The sequence below is a fragment of the Martes martes genome (assembly GCF_963455335.1).
Source record: "Martes martes genome assembly, chromosome: 2".
Classification (NCBI taxonomy): Eukaryota; Metazoa; Chordata; class Mammalia; order Carnivora; family Mustelidae; genus Martes; species Martes martes.
The window spans coordinates 99312432-99334392 of record NC_137889.1 but is presented as its reverse complement, the minus strand read 5'-3'; the positions used below and the strand labels follow the sequence as shown (position 1 = coordinate 99334392).

The window sequence follows — 21961 nt, the reverse complement described above, 5'->3', positions numbered from 1 at the left end:
GAGCACAAGGAGGTTACAGTCTGCAGGGTGGTTAGCAAGATCCCAAGGAGTGACTGGGATTCCTTCCCAGAAGGGAGGGAAGACATTTTAGTGCATTTCACCGAGACATCTTCCTTCTTGTTCTTGGTCTATTTCTCAGCTATGTTCTAATCCTGACGTATAGTGATAATTAAAGCTAGGCTGTACAGTTCCTCCCATTCCCTCAAAAAGCATTCATAGTGGGTAGCAAACTAAAGGTGGCCCCCTCTAGAACTCAGATCAAGTAGTGGGATATTTAGTATTGTCTGTAGACTCCCACCTTCTGCCATGGCAGAGCAGGTCATCACCTAGTTTGGTAGACCTCTGTCATCATGAGGGCATAGCTTTCTCTGGTCTCTGCAGAAAAAGTGATTAGAAATCTACTTCGTTTTTGTTGGAGAGGGGAATTCCTAGTACTTCGATTGCTGGTAGCTGGCCCAGATGATGGCTTCTCTGAAATCTATAATTTTTGAATACCTCTGTTCTGAGGTTTTCTGTATGATGATTTTCAATAGGGACCAATTCTATTAAAAAAAAATTCTCCAAAATCAGATAAATATCTAAATCATTTCTCTAACAATCTATCCAGAATGAGCTTAGGGACTCTGGAAGTTTATAAAAGTGGGAATTCATCAACAAATAAATACTTACTGAGTACCAACAATGAGCAATCACTGTTCTAGGAGCTGGAAATAGAAGTAGGATACACAAACAAACCAAATGATGCCATTACAGTTTGATATACTATTTATTTATTTAGTTATTAATATGGACAGCCTATTCAACATTACAGATGTTTTTCAAAACCTATAATAAAATATAGTCCACTATCCAGCCCAGAAGACAATGAACAAGATCATTCTTACAGTAAGTGTAGCATAAGCACTCACAATAACAGTCCCTTTCCTAGACATCAAAGGGAACAATCAATCGAAGTTTCTTTACTTCCACTGAGGTTTTAATTTTCTTGAATTATAGCTGTTTCAATCAAAAGTCCGACTTCAATCACCCCACAGCTTTGTGCAGCGTCTCCCACTGGAGAGGAAAGAGCTCCTGTCACCCAGGGCAACCCATTCCACTGTCCTGCAGTCCTTCCATATTGGAGCCCATCAGACCTCTCAGCCAGGATTTGTCAAACTTGTGCATGGGGACAAGATACGCAGGTCACAGGGAGCTCTTGATTAATTTACAAAGATTGTGTTTCAAAGTTCTAAAAACCCATTTGGTGATGGTAGTGGCAGTGAAAGGTACACTGTATTTCGCCAAGAGGGTCTTCTCATCTCTGGAGTCTTGGCGTTGTCTCCTTTTCTGGTAGCTTTAAGATCTACTGCAGTTTTCTGTGGCAAGTGGAGGTGGGAAACTAACAGCTACTGGGTATGAGGCCATCTGCAGAGTGAACTGAACTGGCTGCTATGGCTTTTATAACCTGCTTCCTTTCTTCAGTAGAGACAGACTTCTTTCTTAATCTTTTTTCTATGTCCTGCTAGTTCTATTTTCTTAATCTTTTTTTCCTATGTCCTGCTAGTTCTAGTGTAAGATTTAAAAGGACTTTGACAGAGGAAACTTCTTGCTTTCATTTCAAGCTGAATGATGAAAAACAGCAAAAAAACAAACAAACAAAAACAAAACACCCAACAACCCCACCCTCCAATGAGCTATACTCAATTTCCTCAGTTAAAAACAAATGCCAAGTGAACTTTTAAAGAGAGAAGTGTTGGACAATGCTGATGTCAGAATGTACATAGATCAGATTCTAAAATATAAGCCTCCCAAACCAAAAAGGATGTTACTTAGTGTAACACAGATTCTTCAACCCCTTAGTTCCATGCTGAAAAACACAAATGATTTCAATGTTAGGCTTCAATGATGACAGCCAATTAAAAATGAAATTAAAAAACCTCAGGGAAGTTCTGCCAAGTTTATGGCAGTTTCAGGAGTCTAAATAGTTAGGAAGAAGGAGAAACCATAGGGTAAAGAGTGAGAGCAGGATTTTATTAACTCTAGGTACCATGGGTTTGACATTAGTAGGTTAAGACTAATGAATGAGCAGCTATACAGTTTTTTGGTCACTGTGCTTCCCAAGCACCAAAAAAATGGAGCTATTTTTACTATCCAGTTCCATCCTTAGTAAGCTAGACAGATCCTGCTGCATTCTTGTTTGTTTCTAATTTACCAGTACATTATTATGTAGTTTACCAAGTGTGAGGAGCAAGTCATTATGTAGTACCAAGTTTACATCATCATAGGACTACAACATGCACATTCTACTTAATGTAGCTCAAGCAACAGGAATACAAGAGAACAGTTATGGGTGGAGACTTGTTTTTGACAAATTCATGTTCACACTAACTATGGGTTTAGAAATCTTATTGGGCAGGTACCTACAGCAGTTCTTCAATTGGTACTGGAACACTACACGCATGCACAAGTGATATGGAAGAAAATGAAGCAGAAGAGGCAGCTGGATGGAGGACAAAGGGGAAATCAGAGGTGGGATAATGCCATGTATCAGGGAGGGGCTGTTTTCAGCTGTCCACAGTAAGTCTCTGCTCTGTGAGAGAGGCCTGTTGGGCAACACTTTTGTTCTCGTGACTGCGAAGTTTGGATACAACATCTAGAAAGGCCAAATCCTGTACTTCCTTGTATAAAGATTCTGGAAGACAAAAAAAAAAAACCCAAGGTAATAGATATGCTTCTGTTAAATTGTTCTAATCTTAATATACAATCTATCCAGTACGTATGCCCAAAATGTTTATTTGGATGATACCAAGTTATAAAACTAGGGGCAATTCTGGAAAAACTGCAGCAGTCCAGAAATGCTAAAACACTTTTAAAGACAAGTGTTGGACATAGCAGTAGCCTAAAATGTCTTCATTAGAGATGTGTTATAATAAATCAGAGGAACTTTGCTTGCCATATTTATAGATAAATTGTCAAGTTCATAAGTCTGTTTGATTAATGAGTTATAATGAAACACAGCTCACTGTATAATCTCAAGTTTCAGTTATATACCCCTTAACCCCATCATTAGTTCAAATATGAAGTCCAATGACTTAAAAAAATCTTAGATTTGTTTCAAAATAATTTTGTGGCCAAGGAAGAAGGTTATACTTCATATCCCTTCAACAAATTTCTGTGACAATAGGTTTCCCTTTTGATATCTAATCTTTCTCTTTCTCGCTTTCTACCTTTCTTTAACCTCAATTACAGGAAAATACAAGGCTCTTAAGACTTGGAGACTGCTATATGAGAAAATTGATGTCTAGTAAGTTTAATGCAATCAACCTTCCTCAAACTGATACATTTACTTTAATAAGACTATGAGGTCTAAAACTAGAAATGTTGTTAGTAAAAACAGGAAAATGCATCCTAAAATTCAGATCAAATCTCAAGAGACTCTGAATAGTCAAAACAATCTCAAAGAACAAAGTTGGAGGTCTCATACTTTCTAATTTCAAAACCTACTCTACAGCTCTAATAAAACAGTGTGGTGCTGAAATGAAGACAGACCTACAGATCAACCAAATAAAACAGAGAGCCCAGAAATAAACCCTCATATATATAGTCAAAACATTTTTGACAAAGATTTGACATTCAATAAGGAAAGGACAGTTTTTCAACAAATGGTGCTGGTAAAACTAGAGAACCATAAGCCCTTCTATATAAATATTAAATTAAAAGCTAAAACAATAAGACACAAAAAATGAAGGAAAAACTTCATGACATTGGATTTGGCAATTGTATCTTGGATATACATCAAAAACACAGGTAACAAAAGGAAAAACAAATACATTAGATTTCATCAAAATTAGAAACTTCTATGTACCAAAGGTTACTATCCAGAAATTGAAAAGGCAACCCCCACAATGGGAGAAAATATATGAAAATCCTATATCCAATAAGGGATTAATATCTCCAAAATATAAGGAACCCTTTCAACTCAACAACAAAATAACCCAATTAAAAAATGGGCAAAGGACTTGAATAGACATTCCCCAAAGAAGATATACAAGTGGGCAACGAACACATGAAAAGATGCCCTACATCACTAGTCATGAGGGAAATGCAAATCAAAAGAACAGTAAGATAGCACTTCATAACCATTATGATGGCTACTATAGAAGAAGAAAATAACAAACATTAGAATGTAAGAAATTGCAACCCATGAGCATTGCTGGTGGTAGGAATGAGTATGGTGTACCCACTGTGGAAAATAGTATGGTGATTCCTCAAAAAATTAAATGTAGCCATTACTGTATGATCCAGCAATTCCCCTTCTGTATATACCCAAAATGATTCAAAGCAGGAACTGAAAAAATACTTGTGCACCCGCATTTTCATAGTGGCATTATTTACAATAACCCAAAGGTGAAAATAACCCAAATGTCCATTGATGGACGAATGGATAAACAAAATGTGATATATACATACAATGGGACATTATTCAGCCTTAAGAAGGAATGAAATTCTAACATAGGCTACTATATGGATGAGCCCTGGAGACCTTATGGTAAGTGAAATAAGCCACACAAAAAAGAATATTATATGATTCCACTTACATGAAGTACCTAGAGTAGTCAAATTAATAGAGACAGAATGGTGGTTGCCAAAAGCTGGGGGAATAGGTGATTGGGGAGTTATTTTTTAAAGAGTACTGTTTCAGTTTGAGGGGAAAAAAAGGTTGTACAGCTGTGTGAATGTACTACTCTGCCACTGAACTGTACATTTAAAAATGGTTATAACTTTACATAAATTTTATGTATATCACATTAAAAAAATGCCTCAGTCTAAGGTAGGAAACAGAAGACACACAGAAGGGGCAAATGGGAATTTTAGACCTCAAAACTATGGTTAGTGGAGAGGCTCAATAGCAGAATGGAGGGGACAGGAAAATCAGTGAACTTTAAAACAGGACAACAGAAATTACCCAATTTGAACAAGAGAGGAGATAAACTGGGAAAAAAATGAACAAAAACCTCAGGAGCCTTTGGGATATAACAAAAGATCTCACATTCGTACCATTAGAAGACCTGAAAGGAAGGGAGAAATAGGGTGGGGCTGAAAAAGTTCCTGAAGAAGAAGTATGGTTAAAAAAACTTTTCAAATTTAGCAGAAGACATAAGCCTGCCTACTCAAACTTGAAACAGGATAAACCCAAAGAAATCCATGCCAAGACACATCACAGTCAAGCTTGAAAATTAAAGACCAAAAAAATCTTGAAATGACACCTTACCAAGAGGGGGGGAAAGAATCGGAAGACTGGATTTCTTTTAAGAAACCAGAGAGGCCAGAATAAAATGGAACATTTTTTAAGTGTTGGAAAAAAAGAACTGTCAAACCCAGAATTCTCTACCCAGAGAAAACATTTTTCACAAATGATGGGGAGAGAAGCCAAGATATTCTAAAATAACAGAAAACAATTTGTCATTAGCAGACCTAACCCAAAAGAGTGGCTAAAGTAAGTTCTCTAAACAGAAAGGGAATGTTTAAAAAGAGGAGTTTTGGAACATCAGAAAGGAAGAACAACACGTATAGCAAAGGTGTAGATAAATATGACTTTTCTTCTCTCGAGTGTTCTGAATTATGTTTGATGGTTGAAGACAAAAATTATAACAATGTCTAATGTGGTTCTAAATGTATATATCTGAGAAAATTATAAATGGGGGGAGGGTAATGGGAATAAATGCTCAAGCAATCAAAAAGAAGTCAGGAACGAGAAACAGAAAATAAAAAAATGAAATGCAAACTTAGCCATAACATCAGTCATTATATTAAATGTAAATGGTCTAAATACACCAGTTAAAAGAGACTACCAGTGGATTAAACACATGACCTAACAAGGTGCTCTCTACACTTCCAAGTATAATGATAAAGCAGATTAAAACTAAAAGGGTGGGAAAAGATCCCATAAATGTTATTCAAAAGAAAGTAGAAGCACCTATATTCGTATCAGATAAGGTAGACTTCAGAGGAAAAAAGTTACCAGAATAGAGAGGAACATAATGATAGAAGAGTCAATCCACCAGGAAGACTATAGCAATCCAAAAGGTGTATATATTTGCCAAATGAGCTGTAAAACATGTGAAGCAATGGGTGCCTGGGTGGCTAAGTTGTTAAGCGTCTGCCTTCAGCTCAGATCATGATCCCAGGGTCCTGAGATCGAGCCTCCCATTGGGCTCCCTGCTCTGTGGGAAGCCTGCTTCTCCCTTTCCCACTCTCCCTGCTTTTGTTCCCTCTTTAGCTGTGTCTCTCTCTGTTGAATAGATAAATAAAATCTTTTAAAAAATAAAAATAAAAATACAATTTAAAAAAACGTGAGCAAAAACTTAACAGAACCAAAAGGAGAAACAGACAAATCCACCATTATGGTTGGAGACATCAATACCCCGTTCTCAACAACTGACAAAACAATTAGAGTATCAATATATTCTCTTTGCTAAGAATACAGCAAACTGTACAGCAAACTGAGCCTGGGTGGCTCAGTGGGTTAAGGCCTCTGCCTCAGCTCAGGTCATGATCCCAGAGTCCTGGGATCAAGCCCCACATCAGGATCTCTGCTCAGTGAGGAGCCTGCTTCCTCCCCTCTGCCTGCCTCTCTGCCTACTTGTGATCTGTCAAATAAATAAATAAAATCTTACCAAAAAAAAAAAAAAAAAAAAAAAAAAAGGAATACAGCAAACTCAATTCCACTACCAACAACCAAAGGTATCTAAGTGACATTTCAAGAACACTTCACTCAGTAATAGTAGAATACACCTTCTTTTCAGTATTCATGAAACATATACCAAAATATGCCAATGATTTCTTGAACAAATTCCTTAGCTAATATCACAATATACAAAACCAAAACTTGTTCTTTATTTTTTTTATATTGTTTTAAAAAAGATTTTATTTATTCATTTGAGAGAGCAAGAGAGAGCACAAGCAGGGTGAAGGGCCAGAGTGAGACACAGACTCCCTGACTGAGCAGGGAGCCTGATGGAGGACTCGATCCTGGGACTCCGGGATCATGACTTGAGCTGAAGGCAGATGCTTAACTGACTGAGCCACCCAGTGCCTAGACCTTGTTCTTTATATAAAATACTTTAGGGTTGATGGAACTTACAGGTATTAATTTTTTAACACTGATTTTTGCCCATTTCCCATATGATATATATATATATATTTTTATTTATTTGACAGACAGAGATCACAAGTAGGCAGAGAGAGAGGAGGAAGCAGGCTCCCCGCTGAGCAGAGAGCCCGATGTGGGGCTCAATCCCAGGATGCTAAGATCATGACCTGAGCTGAAGGCAGAGGCTTAACCCACTGAACCACCCAGGCACCCCTCCCATATGATATTTTTAAGTTTTTTTTTGGAGAGAGGGACTCTCAAAAGCAGACTCTGCTGAGTGTGGAGCCCCATGCAAGGCTCGATCTCATGACCTGGAGATCATGACCCAAGCTGAAATCAAGAGTTGGATGCTCAACTGACGGAACCCTCCTGTGCCCCATGATACATTTATTATTCTAATGAGAATCTTCTGGAAATATTTTCAAGTAAAAGTAATCCTATATCCTCCATAAACTAATTTCTAATGCTTTTTTTTTTTTTAAGATTTTATTTATTTACTTGAGAGAGGAGAGAGAGAGAGAGAGCATGAGAGGGGAGAGGGTCAGAGGAAGCAGACTCCCTGCCGAGCAGGAAGCCCAATGCGGGCTCGATCCCAGGACTCCAGGATCATGACCTGAGCCGAAGGCAGTTGCTTAACCAACTGAGCCACCCAGGTGCCCCATTTCTAATGCTTTTAAAACCCAAAGCCACCATTTATTACTATTCTATATTTAATGTCAACCATATGTTGATAGATCTCATATAATAGAAGAAATGCTTACCAGACCCCATGAGAGCACAAATCAGGACCATGGAATTATATTTGATTTCAGGAGCACTTCTCTCATCTGCTAGCAGTCTGTGTAAAATCTGTACAAGTTTAGCACTTTCTAGATCTTTCTCAGCGGTGCCTAGAACATGAAACAAAGTATCTGTTATATCCACTGTTCTTTGAACCTGGTGCAGTGTGGCTGAACACTCATTACTTTTCTAGAACTGACTATATAACACAAAAGGAACTGATAAATAATGACATAGAGTATTAAATTCATACCTTGCTAAAATAGAGTTAAATTTCAGCAGATATTATAGTTTAAGCTTTAAATTTAGTATTAAAATATTCCTTTTAATATGAGGCAATTAAAAAATCTTTATTATAACCCCAATGTTTATAGCAGCAATGCCCACGGTTGCCAAACTGTGGAAAGAACCAAGATGCCCTTCAACGGATGAATGGATAAGGAAGATGTGGTCCATATACACTATGGAGGATTATGCCTCCATCAGAAAGGACGAATACCCAACTTTTGTAGCAACATGGACGGGACTGGAAGAGATTATGCTGAGTGAAATAAGTCAAGCAGAGGGAGTCAAGTATCATATGGTTTCCCTTATTTGTGGAGCATAACAAATAACATGGAGGACATAGGGAGATGGAGAGGAGAAGGGAGTTGAGGGAAATTGGAAGGGGAGGTGAACCATGAGAGACTATGGACTCTGAAAAACAACCTGAGGGTTTCGAAGGGGCGGGGGGTGGGAGGTTGGGGGAACCAGGTGGTGGGTACTAGGGAGGGCACGGATTGCATGGAGCACTGGGTGTGGTGAAAAAACAATGAATACTGTTATGCTGAAAGAAATAAAATATTTTAAAAAAAATCTTTATTATGGAAAAGGTTAAACATATACAACAGCAGAAAAGATTATATAATGATACACTATTTACTATTATCTTAAAAAGTTATGGCCAATCTTGTTTCATCCATCTCTAGTTTCATTCACCTTCTCTTACCTGTCCCAAATTATTTTGGAGCAAATCCCTAAAAATGACATAGTTTCTTCCTTACGTATTTCAGTTTGTAAAAGAGACAAAGACTCTTAATGCAATTCCTATCGAAATCCCAGAGGATTTTCTTTAGAAAATCTGTAAGTTTATACTAATGTTTATATGGAAAGCCACCTGTTCTATTACTTAGAAAAGGTAAATAATCTTGATAAAAATGAAATAAAATGGGAGGAATTCTACCTGATGTTAAGGCTCTCCATATATTAGTTATCAAGAGTGTGGTATTGGTAGACAGAGATTTGAATAGAGAACCCCAGAAATAGACCTATACATATATGTTCAAATGATTTTTGACAAAGGTACAAAATCAATTCAGTAGAGGAAAGACAGCCTCTTCAACAAACAGCACTGGCAATTAGACCTCCACGGGCCATCCCCCCCCCCCCAAATTGTTGACATAAACCACACACTTTATATAGATATTAACTCAAAGCGGATTACAGACTTAAGTGTAAAATGTAAAACTATAAAACTTCTAAAATATATACAGAATTTTCAACTCAATAGTTAAAAAATCAGAAAATGAGCAAAAATTATCCATAGGTATTTCACCAAAGAATATATACAGATGGTAAAAAGTGAGGAACATTCTTTTCATATGCTTACCATTAGAAAAAATAGAAAAAACATAATGAGATATCCCTACACAGATATCAGTGGCTACAATAAAAAATAGTGACAATACCAAATATTTGGTGAGAATGTGGAGAAAACTAGAGCCCTCATACAGTGCTGTTGGGAATGTAAAATGGTATAGCCATTCTGGAAAACAGTTTGACAGTTTCTTTAAAAATTAAACATATAGTTACCATACAACCCAGCAACTGCACTCCTAGGCATTTATCCAGAAAAATGAAAATTTATACTCACATAAAAACCTACACATGAATATTTATAGCATTTATTTATTTTTAAAAGCCCCAAAGTGGAATCAGCCCAGATGTTTTTTGACAGGAATGGTCAAACAAACTCTGGTATGTACAAACCATGGAACACTTCAGCACTTAAAAAAAAAAAATTGATACACAAAGCAAATCAGATGACTGTTTAGGAAATTAAGGAAGCTAATCCCAAAAGGTCACATACCATATGATTCCATACATATATATGTATATAACATTTCAGAAAAGGGCAGATTAGTGGTTTCCAGGGATGAGAACAAGGTAAGGGGCAGAAGAAGGAGGGAGGTGACCAGTATGGTTAAAAATGGAGGGATCCCTATGGTGCTAAACTATTCAGTATCTTGATTATGGGGGTTGATACACAAACCTACATATCCCAAAAATGAAAACAAGTAAAACCAGGAAATCTGAATAAGACTGGTAAATTTTATATCAATAGCTGAAATATTACTTAAAGTTTTGCAAAATGTTACCAGTGGGAGAAACTAGGTAAAGTATAAAAGGGATCTCTATTTTTTACAATGGCATGTGAATCTACAATTATCTAAAAAAAAAAAAAAAAAAAGTCTTAAAAATGGTGCTTTAATACTATTATCAGGGCGCCTGGATGGCTCAGTGGATTAAAGCCTCTGCCTTTGGCTCTAGTCATGATTCCGGAGTCCTGAGATCGAGCCCACCATTGGGCTCTCTGCTCAGCAGGGAGCCTGACAGCTTCCCTGTCTCTCTCTCTCTGCCTGCCTCTCTGCCTACTTGTGATCTGTTTGTCAAATAAATAAATAAAATCTTTTAAAAAAATACTATCATACAAAAAATTTATAATTCCTTAATATCAAATATTCTATAACAAAACAAGACTGGAAAAATATGGTTTTCAAGTTGTGTATTAAAAAGATAGTATGGGCTTATTTTTGTATCTTAAGCCCAAGGAGCCTAGGAAACCATAGCTAACAATAAAAAAAAAAAGTATGTATCACATTTTATATAGTTGTATGGTAAGGTGACCAGATTGAGGCAAATGTTTAGCTATCAGGAAGCTGATGAAATGACACTTGTTTGGAAGATACTGGCACAAAACCAGATACACCCCAGGCTGGGTCATCAAGCATATTCTGAAACTGTCCCATCACTTTAAACCACTTAAAACCAGCCCATGAACCCAGTTTGGTACAGAATGTCCTCACAGACTCCCACCCCTTTATCATAGCTCCCCCCATGATGTCTGGACTTCTAGGCTGATTCTACTCAAACCACGTGTGAAGTCATGGCTAATCCGGGACCCAAAGTGACCTCCAAAGCATTTCTAACTATAGGCCAAAGTCGCTGTGAATCAGCATATATTTTCTTGGAGTCTTTCATCTATAAAATTCAAAAAAATTTTACATCCTACTTATACCTATGATTTATAAAAAATTGTTTTAAAATTCAAAACCCTTTAAGACAAAAATGCAAATCTCTCATACCTAAAATCTGAGTAAATGTGAAACTAGAGAAAGATCTACCATGTTTACCTTTTGGCTTCCTGGTATAGGGGTTGGTGGGTCCACTTGCTGCTATATGAGAATTAAGGACTAAGTCATCAATGGGAATTAAGAAGTCATCAGTTAACAGTGTTTACCTAAATGGCTTTGAACTAGACAGGACAGACCTACTAAGTCTATAGTCCTCCTTTGCGTAAGGCAGTCTCAGGCCTTAACCACAGGCTGTGTGACCGACTGTCCCCAGCTGGCTGTATCAGAGGTTGGTTCCTGGGACAAAGGTTATTATCCGTAAGAGCTAGATGCCTATGAACTCCCTTCTCAAAAGAATTCTGACCAACAGGGATGCTATATGCTAGAAAGATACCAAATGAATTATTAAACTCTGCTTTTGAGGAGTTTTGAATATAAAACACAGATGAATGACACAGATGGTGAGAATTTAGAATGAGGGCAATGCTATAGAGCAACATGATGATAGAAGGAGATAAGCAAGAGAGAGATTCAGTAGTAAAGATAGAAGAGAAGGTCTGGGTCACTGGAAGGGTAGCATACTCTAAACCTGCTGTTGTATTCTAAATACAGTTTCATTTCTCGCTGATGATATTTTCTTTGTTTACTAAGTGACTATAACTTGAAATAACATTTAAGACTCAAACTCTAAAAAGAGTCAAGCACTGACCTAAAAATGTTACCAAAAGCAAAAGCTGAGATGGCAATCTATAGAATGTGATTTCCTATATACTTAGCTATAGGTGCAGACACATGCTGGTAAAATGCTTCTAGTTAAGGTTTTGTCGACTTCTGTTCCACTCCTGTGCTTCATTTCATCCAAGATAAAAATAGGAGAAAATAAGTTTGACACTGGGATACTTACCCAACTCTAAAGCTGCTATTAGTGCCAAAGCAACAAGGGCTTCATTCTGCATTATTACATGTTCACTAGTTGCCATGGTAACTAGATGCTTGATGCCACCACTCTGTACAATGGTTTTAATTACATCCTGCAATAAATATCACAGAGTTATAAACTTTAATTTTAAACATAAAGAAACTGCATTATAGTCAGTCAATTCATTGTTAAATTGAGTGGTTTTCTGACAGTGTCCTGTATGAATCATTACATTTAACCATAATTTTTTTCATCACAGAAGAAAAGGAAAAAGCTTTTAGCTTTAAATAAATTCATCAAAAGATGACAACTTAAATTACCTAAGTGAAAAAGACCACTGCAGTTCATAGCAAGGAATAGAGAGTCCCAGAAGCAACCAGTCAAAAAAATAAGTGTGACTGCCTCAAATGTTGACTCACCACAGGATCAAAAAAAGAGAGTAAGATTTAGAGTAACAACAACAACAAAAAAGTTCTTTTCAAATTATTATTACAGCACCAGGCAGTTGTTTTCCAGATGATCAAGGTAAAGTTTCATTTATGTTTTTTAGCTTTTACCCCTTTGTTGGATCTGACAAAACTGGATTACATGTCAAGGGACTTGAGAGGAACTTCAGATTGTCTTCCTCATTTCTCACGGCATCTACAGCTGTCTTCTTCAATGGCAGAGTAGACCGTGGGTTCCAGATTGAAAAACACCAGTGCCAACATTGACTAAGCAAATTCCTGAACCTCTCTGCATTTCAGTGACTTTATCTATAATATTGGGATAGTGTTATCATAGGTTTTTGTGATAATTACAAAGTTATTACATGAAAAACACATGTAAAAATATATGGCAAGGCAAAAGTTAGATTTTTAAAAAATGGCACATTTACTTCTAGTGTTCATTCTTGTTTTTCTCAGTTTTGTTTCCTAAAAACTCTTGGATTAAATGTGATTTAGTAGAAAGTCTCAATTACAGAATTTTTAAAGTAATTTTCTTTGTTCTCACTACTTTTAGTAATTTAAGTGGATATTAAGTAGCCTGTCTGCATTAGCTTCAACAGTATAAAACTAACTGTAATTAGAAATTTTTTCAAATTAATTTGCTAAAATATTTGAAAAGGGGTTTCCTTTATGCTTCTACTATAAACTCTTAAGAAAACTATTTACAGACAGTATCTTTTCTTTGAGCCCAAACACATTTAGAGATCAAATATTCTAAATCATTGGAGTCCTAGTACTGAGTTTTTATGGTGGCTATATTCTGGCATCTAAGTAGCCTTTTACCATTACCCTCTTTTAGTAAGTGAGAGACTGTCTTTTAAAGCCCTTTCTAACAAAAAGAAAGCCTCCCAATTTACTTGGTGGGCACTTTACTTGAAACTTAAAATTTGTAAAGAATTTTATAAAAATCACAAATGAGCTTCTTGAGTAAAGAAGACAAGAGGGAGGTTCATAGATACATATGCAGTCACTTGATGAAGGTTCTTGGACTAGCATCATCCTTTATTTTGTGGTTCACCCCGGAGAGTCCACTGTAGTAGAAGGAGAGGCAGATAATAAATGAAGGAAACTGTGTATCAGAAGTGAGTAGCTCCCTATAAGTTCAAGCATAGCTCATTTACCATCTCATTTTATTTTATTTTTATTTTTATTTTAGAGAGAGAGAGTGCACAAGCAGGCTCCATGCAGAGTGTAGAGCCTGACACGAGGCTTGATCTCACAACCCTGAGATCACGGCCTAAGCCAAAATCAAGAGTCACATGCTTAACTGACTGAGTTACCCAGGAGCCCCTCCATCTCACTTTTTTGAACAGAAAATGGAGTATTGCTTTTTAAAGTGCCTGCTCTCTCTCCTCCTACTTCAGTAAATGTTTATTGAATAGCTCCTCTAGGAAGTTGCTTTGCCTGACAGAATGGAAGGTAAAAGACAAATGAAGCCTTGTTCTTGTGCTGTATGACAAAAGAGAATAATACTGATAGCTACCCTCTATGGAGCAACAACTACACACTGGACATTATACTGGGTAGCTTACAGACATTAGCATATTCTTATTGACCCAGAAAATCCCCTCATTTAGTTAACAGATGAAAAAACTGAAGCTCAGATTAAGTTATGAAATCTGTCCAAAGTTGGTGATTAAGTGGTAAAAAAGTCAAGACTCAAATCTAGGCACTTCCTTGTTCCTAATCACTGTGGTCTACGCAAAAGTGTATGTACTAAATTCATCATTAGTGTCATACATAGCTCATTACAATGTGCTCTACAGAGGCTCTATGAATGTATTATAAAGTTATATTTTAAACTTCAAGAAATTGGGGGGGGGAAAAGGTATTAGCACCACTCCACAGAGCAAGGTTCATCTAGAGAATTATAATTTTAACCAATACACATCTAAAATTAACCTAGAGAGTTTAACTTTTCTGAAACCATTTCATTTATTAGACTGGAGAAATATACAGGAAGACATTTTTCTGGATAATCCTTCTAAGCCCTAAGTGCATCTGCAAAATCTCCAAAAATTTTGGACATACTTTATAATGCTTTACAAAGGTTTAAATGATGTATTATTTTGCAATCCTATTTTGTAAGGAGTTTTCTTATAGAAAGTTGAATTTTGGTACATACACAACTAAGGCAAATTATGTATGTAAGAGTTTCACATATTTAGCTTTTATGGTCAATTTGCCCTTAATAATTGAGATAATCCAGCTACAAACTTTGCTGAAAACTGTATAATATTGATTACAATGTAATGTTCTGAAGTAGGCTTAAATTCAAGATAATCAGTTCATAACAAAGCCACTGAATCACCTAACAAAAACTTTCTCGATTTTGTATCATCAAAGACTACTTCCCAGCACAGGAAATCAGATGTTAGATGTATGAGCAAATGCCGAAATAAATTTTGTTTCATTAAGTTTTTAGCTTGATAACTGAAGAATGTTTTACCCTTAAAGGAGGAAGGAGAGTGCCTTGACAGGAGGCAATTTTTATATTCTTACTGTAGAAGCAAACCATACTTTTGTGCTTTTGTTGTCTATAGTCAGAAGGTCCAGCTAGTTGCTCAAGAGTCCTAGCCTAGGGCACTCTTTCGAGGTAAGATGTGAATTTACCTCTTGGCACAAGTGCAGGAATACACTGTATATGGCTGGGATGACTAAGCGAGTGTGAAACCTTGTGAGTCAGTGCAAATTTTTAGAGGGTTGGACTCTAAGACAGAATTCAGTGTGACTTTAAAAGGAGTAGGATCTTCAAAGTTTAAAAATAACACAAGGAGAGAACTGTAATTCCCAACAGTTGGTTAAGGATCTACAAGAATGTGACTCACTTGTGCCTAGTGTTTAAAAGCTTCTTCCAGAGCAGGATTCTCTGAAGTATGTCCAGTGGAATGTATTTGATAGATGCAACTTGCAGAAACCCATTGTCTGATAGTTTGGGGATCAGTGGAGTAAAAAGAGTTAAGGTTTTTTTAGAGTAGTACTAATGTGTGCTCTGAGTTCCAAAGGCAAGGAAAGGGAATGAACTACTTCCTAACTAATCTGATCATACAACCTTCTCTCTTTGTGCAGTGTTTTTTAGGGTTATTATTCCATGGAACATATTCTGAAAACTGCTTTGATTCTCAAAAGGTGTCACTGATTCTACTTTAATGTTTGCGAAATTTAAAAATAATTTAAGAGTTCTGATCTGGAGCTCACACAAAGAACACGCCTTATGTTCTGATCATTAAAGTATGCAAATCAAGGCTCCTATACTTAGGAGCAGTATACACTTAACTGTAGGGAACATATGCAACAAACAAACAAAAAGCCTGGCCTGCAGGACTGAACTGTAAACATCCAGTTACAATGTGACCATGAAGTTAAAATTATCATCGAACTGTATCATTTCAAATTGTTTTTTTGTTACACACACACACACACACACACACACACACCTAGAAAGGTGCAATGCCCTGTTTCCCTGGTCTTTTCAAAACACCTACACGATGACGATGCTTAATGGGTACTTGAAAGCTTTTATTTTATGGTGGGGGGGATGGGGGTATAGATGAGGGACAGGGAAATCTGTGATAAATATTAACAGAAAAGACTCCAAACCCTCAAATCTCAATTAATATAGCAACTGAACAGTTTTGGCTCCAAGATTTGGTTAAGAAGTTGTGATGCATTTTCCCAAGGGCATAAGTGAAATGCCCGAAGTTTCACTTTAGAAAATAGGTTATAGAAAAATAAAAGGCATATAATATAGATAATAAATCAACTGCTAACCTGCTGGCCTGGGTTCCCAACACTGTGATCCTTACAATAGTTTATATGCTCATTCATGTATTCATTCACTCAACAAACAGGTTAGCAACCACATGTCAGACACATCCTAGGCTGGACACCACTCTGAGAATGGATTTCCTCCAACTTTGTGAGTTTAGAGCATCACATACTATCTTGATATTATTTAATTTCTTAATATCATTAGCTAGCTTGGTCAGTGCCTGGTCCACAGAAGATGTCTGACACTGAGTGTAGTGGTAAAAATGGTAACACCAGCAACATTTACAATGACTCCACTTACTGAGTGCTTTCTACGTCCCAGGTACCAGTTGAGCACTTTGAATATGTGATCTCATTGAATCATTTTCACAAATCTTTCAGGTAGGTATTAGTCCAGGTTTAATATACTGAGATACTGGGATGTGAAAGACCTGACCAAGTAAATGGTGGAGATAAAATCTGAACTCATCTGTTTCATTCCAAAGCCTTATGGAATTATCTATTATGGAACAGAACTAAATACAAAAAGCTCAATCTTCAACTTTTTCAGGGTTGTGGATCACAGGCATCCCTCATTTGACTGTGCTTCACTTCACTGTGTTTCACAGATACTACGTTTTATACAAATTGAAGGTCTGTGCAACCCTGTGTCAAGTAAGTCTATCAGTGCCATTGTCCCAGAAACGTTTTCTCACTTCATGTCTATATCACATGTTGGTAATTCTCACAAAGTTTCAGACTTTTCCATTACTCTGTTTGTTATGGTGATCTGTGATCGGTGATGATGACTCACTGAAAGCTCACTGAAAATGGTTACCATTTTTTAGCAATCAAGTATTTTTTAATTAAGGTATCCAAATTATTATATTAAACATAATGCTACTACACACTTAACAGACTACAGTATAATGTAAACACAACTTTTATATGCATTAGGAAACCAAAAAATTCATTTGACTCACTTTTTTGCAATTTTCGCTTTATCACAGTGGTCTGGAACAGAAACTATGATACCTCTGAGGTCTATCTGTAATATATTTATATATGAATATGTAAAATGCAAGCTTACGATACAGGATCTATGATACGAAATTTCCAAAAAGGCCACTTGTATGTTTTTTAATGGACAGTTTTCTCTTGAACTTACTTTTGATTTACTGTGTCGTATGAGGGCAGACAGCAGTCTGTTGGACTCCCCCATCACACCAGCATGATCTTTGGCTTCACACCATTCTACCAAACGCTCCACTAATTTAACATTCTTTCCCAGTTGTTCAGCAGCTTCTGCTATAGGAAAGAAGTCAAACCACAAAGGAAACAATCACTGATAGGCAACCAACTGAAATAACTGGTGAAGATGTAAGACTGGGAAAGAAAATTATATATATATATATGTGTGTGTGTATATATATGTATACATATATATGTAATTATACAACACAATGATCTTATTAAGCAAGAACTGCAAATACTCCATATCTGATGGACTATTTAGCTTTTTCTACAAAGTTGTGGACTTTCATACAAAACACAAAAATACAAAACAATGTTATACCAGGATTCAGCCTGGTAGTATGTTAGTAGTCTGGCAAATTGTAACAAAGGGTATTAGAAGGACTCTGAGAAATCAATTTAGAGAAAGGTTTAGAATTTAGAAATAAGTAAATAAACACAATTCATTCCGAGGAGTAGTTTTCATCATTTTTTCCCCCTGTAAACAGAAAAATGATCTCCCTGTTTGCAAAATAAATTTTTAAAAATTCTGTCAGTGTACTGAAATGTGATTTTCAAGAGAAGGTAAAAATGGGTATAAAATGGGGTGCCTCGGTGGCTAAGTCAGTTAAGCATCTGCCTTTGGTCCTGGGACAGAGCCCCACGTTAAGCTCCCTGCTCAGCAGGCAGCCTGCTTCTCCCTACCCCTCTGTTGCTCCCCCTGCTTGTGCTCTCTCATTCTCTGTCAAATAAATAAGTATAATCTTAAAAAAAAAAAGGGTATGAAATGCTGAAACATAAAAAACCCTCAGAACTGCTAATAAATCAATGTAAAATCAGAATTACATGTACACTAGAGATGCAATACAATTTCCATTTAAAATCAATAATAACAAGCATGGAAATTAATGAATGGAGCTCTAAAACCAATCTCTCTTTGCCTTTTACTTGCCATTTATCTTTATGGTTACATAATTCTGAAAGCTAAAAACAAGTCCTTTTCAACTAAGGCACACTATCATACCAAAAATGTACCTAGCAAAAACATTCTTTTACCTTGTGCATCTATTAACATTCTTAATGTTCCCAGAAGTTTGAATTGAACTGGAGGCATTTCAGACTTAAGGAATTTCAAAACTGCCTCTGTGACTCCAGCAGATAACATCTTTGCTTTATTTACAACTAGAGACAGAGACAGAGAGAGAGAGAGAGAGAGAGAGAGAGACTACGGTTAGAATGGTGCTAGCATTGACGGTAGTCATCCAATTCAATACATATTTATTGTCTTACTATTTTTAAGGCCCCATATTACATTTTTCTATTTAAAAGCAGTCTTGTTACTTTAAGAATAGGCCTGGGGGTGGGACATAATTATTCTATTTGTCTATAGGAGCATAACATATGAAATAATATGTACTGGCTTTTAAAACCTACCCTCAAAACACTTAAAAATTTATAAAGGAAATCTGAGATTGTTGTCTTATTTACAAAACAGCATAATTCCTCAACTTTAGTAAATGTTTCTTTTTACCTCTGTCCTTGACCCAACTGTGTTAATACAGATGTTCTAGACAATATTAATAAATAATATTTATCTGTTATATGAAACAAGTTGATTTCTTACAGATTGTATCTTCATACAGTTATACTATTTCACATAATCAGAAATTTATTTTTAGGAAGCAGAATAATAGCTTTAACTATCTCCTGTATTATTTCCCATGATAATGGGATCTCATCACTCAGAGTGTCTTTAATCCAAAGACACATTAAGGCTGTTTTTAAGGATTATGTCTGCTTATAGACAGGTCAGAATAGGTACACAAATCACATAAAATAAATACCTCCCTAAACAATAGGATCTTATTTCATACACAGATCTTATTTCATACCATTCTTAAGACTTACCTGGAATGGCAAGATTCCTGAGGGCACTTAATGCTGCATGCTGTACAGTCACATTTCCATCTTCTACATGTCTGTCCAGTAAATCCATAAGTTTTTCTACAATTCCATTGTCTACCATGTGGATACAGTTTCCATCTGAATGAAACAAAAAGATTTATTTCTTTCCTCTTTACAATTAAATAAATAAATTAATTAAATTAAATATTTTATAGTAGTGATGCCTATCCATTATCTACATTAGGGAAAATGGAGCTACAAGAAAATAAAATGAATTCCAATTGCTTCTCCTATCAAATTCATAGAGTTTTTTTCTTTTCTGAGTAAGAAGTCATGACAAGAAAAATCTCTAGCATACAGCCTGATAATATATTAGAAGATGAGTAAGCAGAAATCATATGCTTAAAATGTCTACCAGTAGTTTTCACTTATAGTGAACTGTGCATGAGTTCTGCCAATGTTACAGTAAAACAATATACAGAATGCCATCACAGCTGATGTTTAAATTATTTTTCAATGTCAGAATTTTTGAAACATGTATAAAGCAGAGAGAATATTATAATGAACCACTATTTATTCCACATTTAACTGCAAGTTACCCATATTTTACTATTATTAATTACATCAAAAGGACTGAATGATCATCCTCAAAAATAAAATGGAATATGACATCCATTATACAGTTATACAGCTAAAAGTGGAATAAAATCAAATTAAAAATAAAAAATAAGCCCATATTTCCTAGTCACAGTCTAAGAATGAGTTTCTAGACTAAATAGCAGGAGTTTCAGACTTCAGAAATGAAAATGAAGGTCTAGTGCCTTGGAAATGTTATTAAACCAAATTAAAGATTCTACCCTAAACCAGAGGATTACTCACACTTAAGTTTTAGAGGCACAAAAGTATAAATTAAGGCACAATAAACCTACAAAGAATACTCAGATTATTAAATCAACCACCAGGCAAGAGAGCATATCCTCTCAGATAAGATGCGTATTAGAATGAGACCCAAATTTAATGATCTTTGAAGTGCAGAGTACTCAAAGAAGGACTTCATGATCACTGTTTGTGACCTTTAAACTACCAGAACTTAAATTGCACAAAATATGTAATTTGTTAGAAAAATCTCTAAGTAGGGGAGCCTGGCTCGTTCAGTCAGTAGAGCATGAGAATCTTGATCTCGGGATAGAGAGTTCAAGGCCCATGCTGGGAAGCAAAGTTAACTTAAAAAAAAAAGAAAAGAAAAGTATTTCATCTTTCTAAAAATTAAGGTAGCGGTACATCACATGTACTTCTGAACTGTTCCAGTTTTACTACACGTAATGGCAAAGCAAAAATTTTAAAAAAAAAAATATATATAGGACATCCAATTTAAAAAGGACAAAATAACATGCTTACCATTTCTGGCAAAATTTGCAATTGCCAATGCTCCAGCAAGCTGTAGCTGGTGGTTATTTGATGGAATCCAGGACAATACCCTTTGAAACACATTACCTTTTCCTCCTTCAAATAATTTCTGCATGGATTCATCTGGAGGTAAAAGAAACAAACAGATAAGAAGAGAAGAATTAAGAATAACAAATCCATATTCCTATATGACCATCCTACTGGATAACTACAGACTTCACAAATGATAATTCACAGAAGGAAAAGTAATGCTCTTTTTATAATAAGCTTTTAGTAGAGATTGGGAAAAGAGTTGAGGATTTTTCTAGTTTAAGTCCCAAATAAATTCCTAACTTTCAGCCTTTTTGGTGCCACAGCTCTCCTATGACAGCTCTCTAAGATAACAAAGAAAATGAAGACTCCTTTTTTCCAGGTTCATTATCTCTAGTTCTCTCCATGATGCATTTAAGGTTTCAATATCATCACATCAACAGGATTGTATGAGGCAGGAAAATGAGAAAATGCCTAATGTATATAGTGCTCAAGAAAGAGACAATACATTTTTAAAAATATGATAATCATGTTCTTTGACTGACTTAAATTATAACTCACCTCCAAGAAGTAGTAAAACCATTAGATCTGAAGCAGTTTTGAGCTCAGCAATATCATCCTCTTTGTCACTGTCCACTTTCTGCTGAACAATCTCTAGTAGACATTCTACCAGGCCTGCTTCAACCAGCTGTAGCTTAATAGCATCTAAAGAATATGTGAACAAAATAACCAAAACTTGAGATGAAGTAAAAGGTGTTATAAGCAATACATTATGAAGAATTATAATAAAGAAAATACATGATTTAGATAATATACTTTCAAAGATTTAAGTTTCAAAACAAAGTACACCTTATATACTTCTATTTCATTTTTTTTTTACTTGAAATTAGGTCACTTTTTACAATGTCCGACAGCACCTAAACAA

The 21961-nt window shown here is 35.9% G+C and overlaps 1 protein-coding gene across 3 annotated transcripts in view; it reads right to left on the bottom strand.

Annotated features, from left to right (window-relative positions):
• Nucleotides 1-748: 748 nt before the first annotated feature.
• RAP1GDS1 (Rap1 GTPase-GDP dissociation stimulator 1) overlaps nucleotides 749-21961 on the bottom strand; it is a 168718-nt gene continuing 147505 nt past the window's right edge. For 2 of the 3 annotated variants that reach the window (XM_080797553.1, XM_080797555.1), the window contains 8 exons: nucleotides 21598-21741; nucleotides 20998-21129; nucleotides 19603-19737; nucleotides 18751-18876; nucleotides 17630-17769; nucleotides 12209-12335; nucleotides 7894-8022; nucleotides 749-2671 (listed from right to left, as the gene is read on the bottom strand). In XM_080797553.1, coding sequence (XP_080653679.1) covers nucleotides 2544-2671; nucleotides 7894-8022; nucleotides 12209-12335; nucleotides 17630-17769; nucleotides 18751-18876; nucleotides 19603-19737; nucleotides 20998-21129; nucleotides 21598-21741 — 1061 coding nt within the window. In that variant the 3' untranslated portion in view covers nucleotides 749-2543. The remainder of the gene's footprint in view (nucleotides 2672-7893; nucleotides 8023-12208; nucleotides 12336-17629; nucleotides 17770-18750; nucleotides 18877-19602; nucleotides 19738-20997; nucleotides 21130-21597; nucleotides 21742-21961) is intronic. The other variant, XM_080797554.1, reaches the window with a different exon arrangement.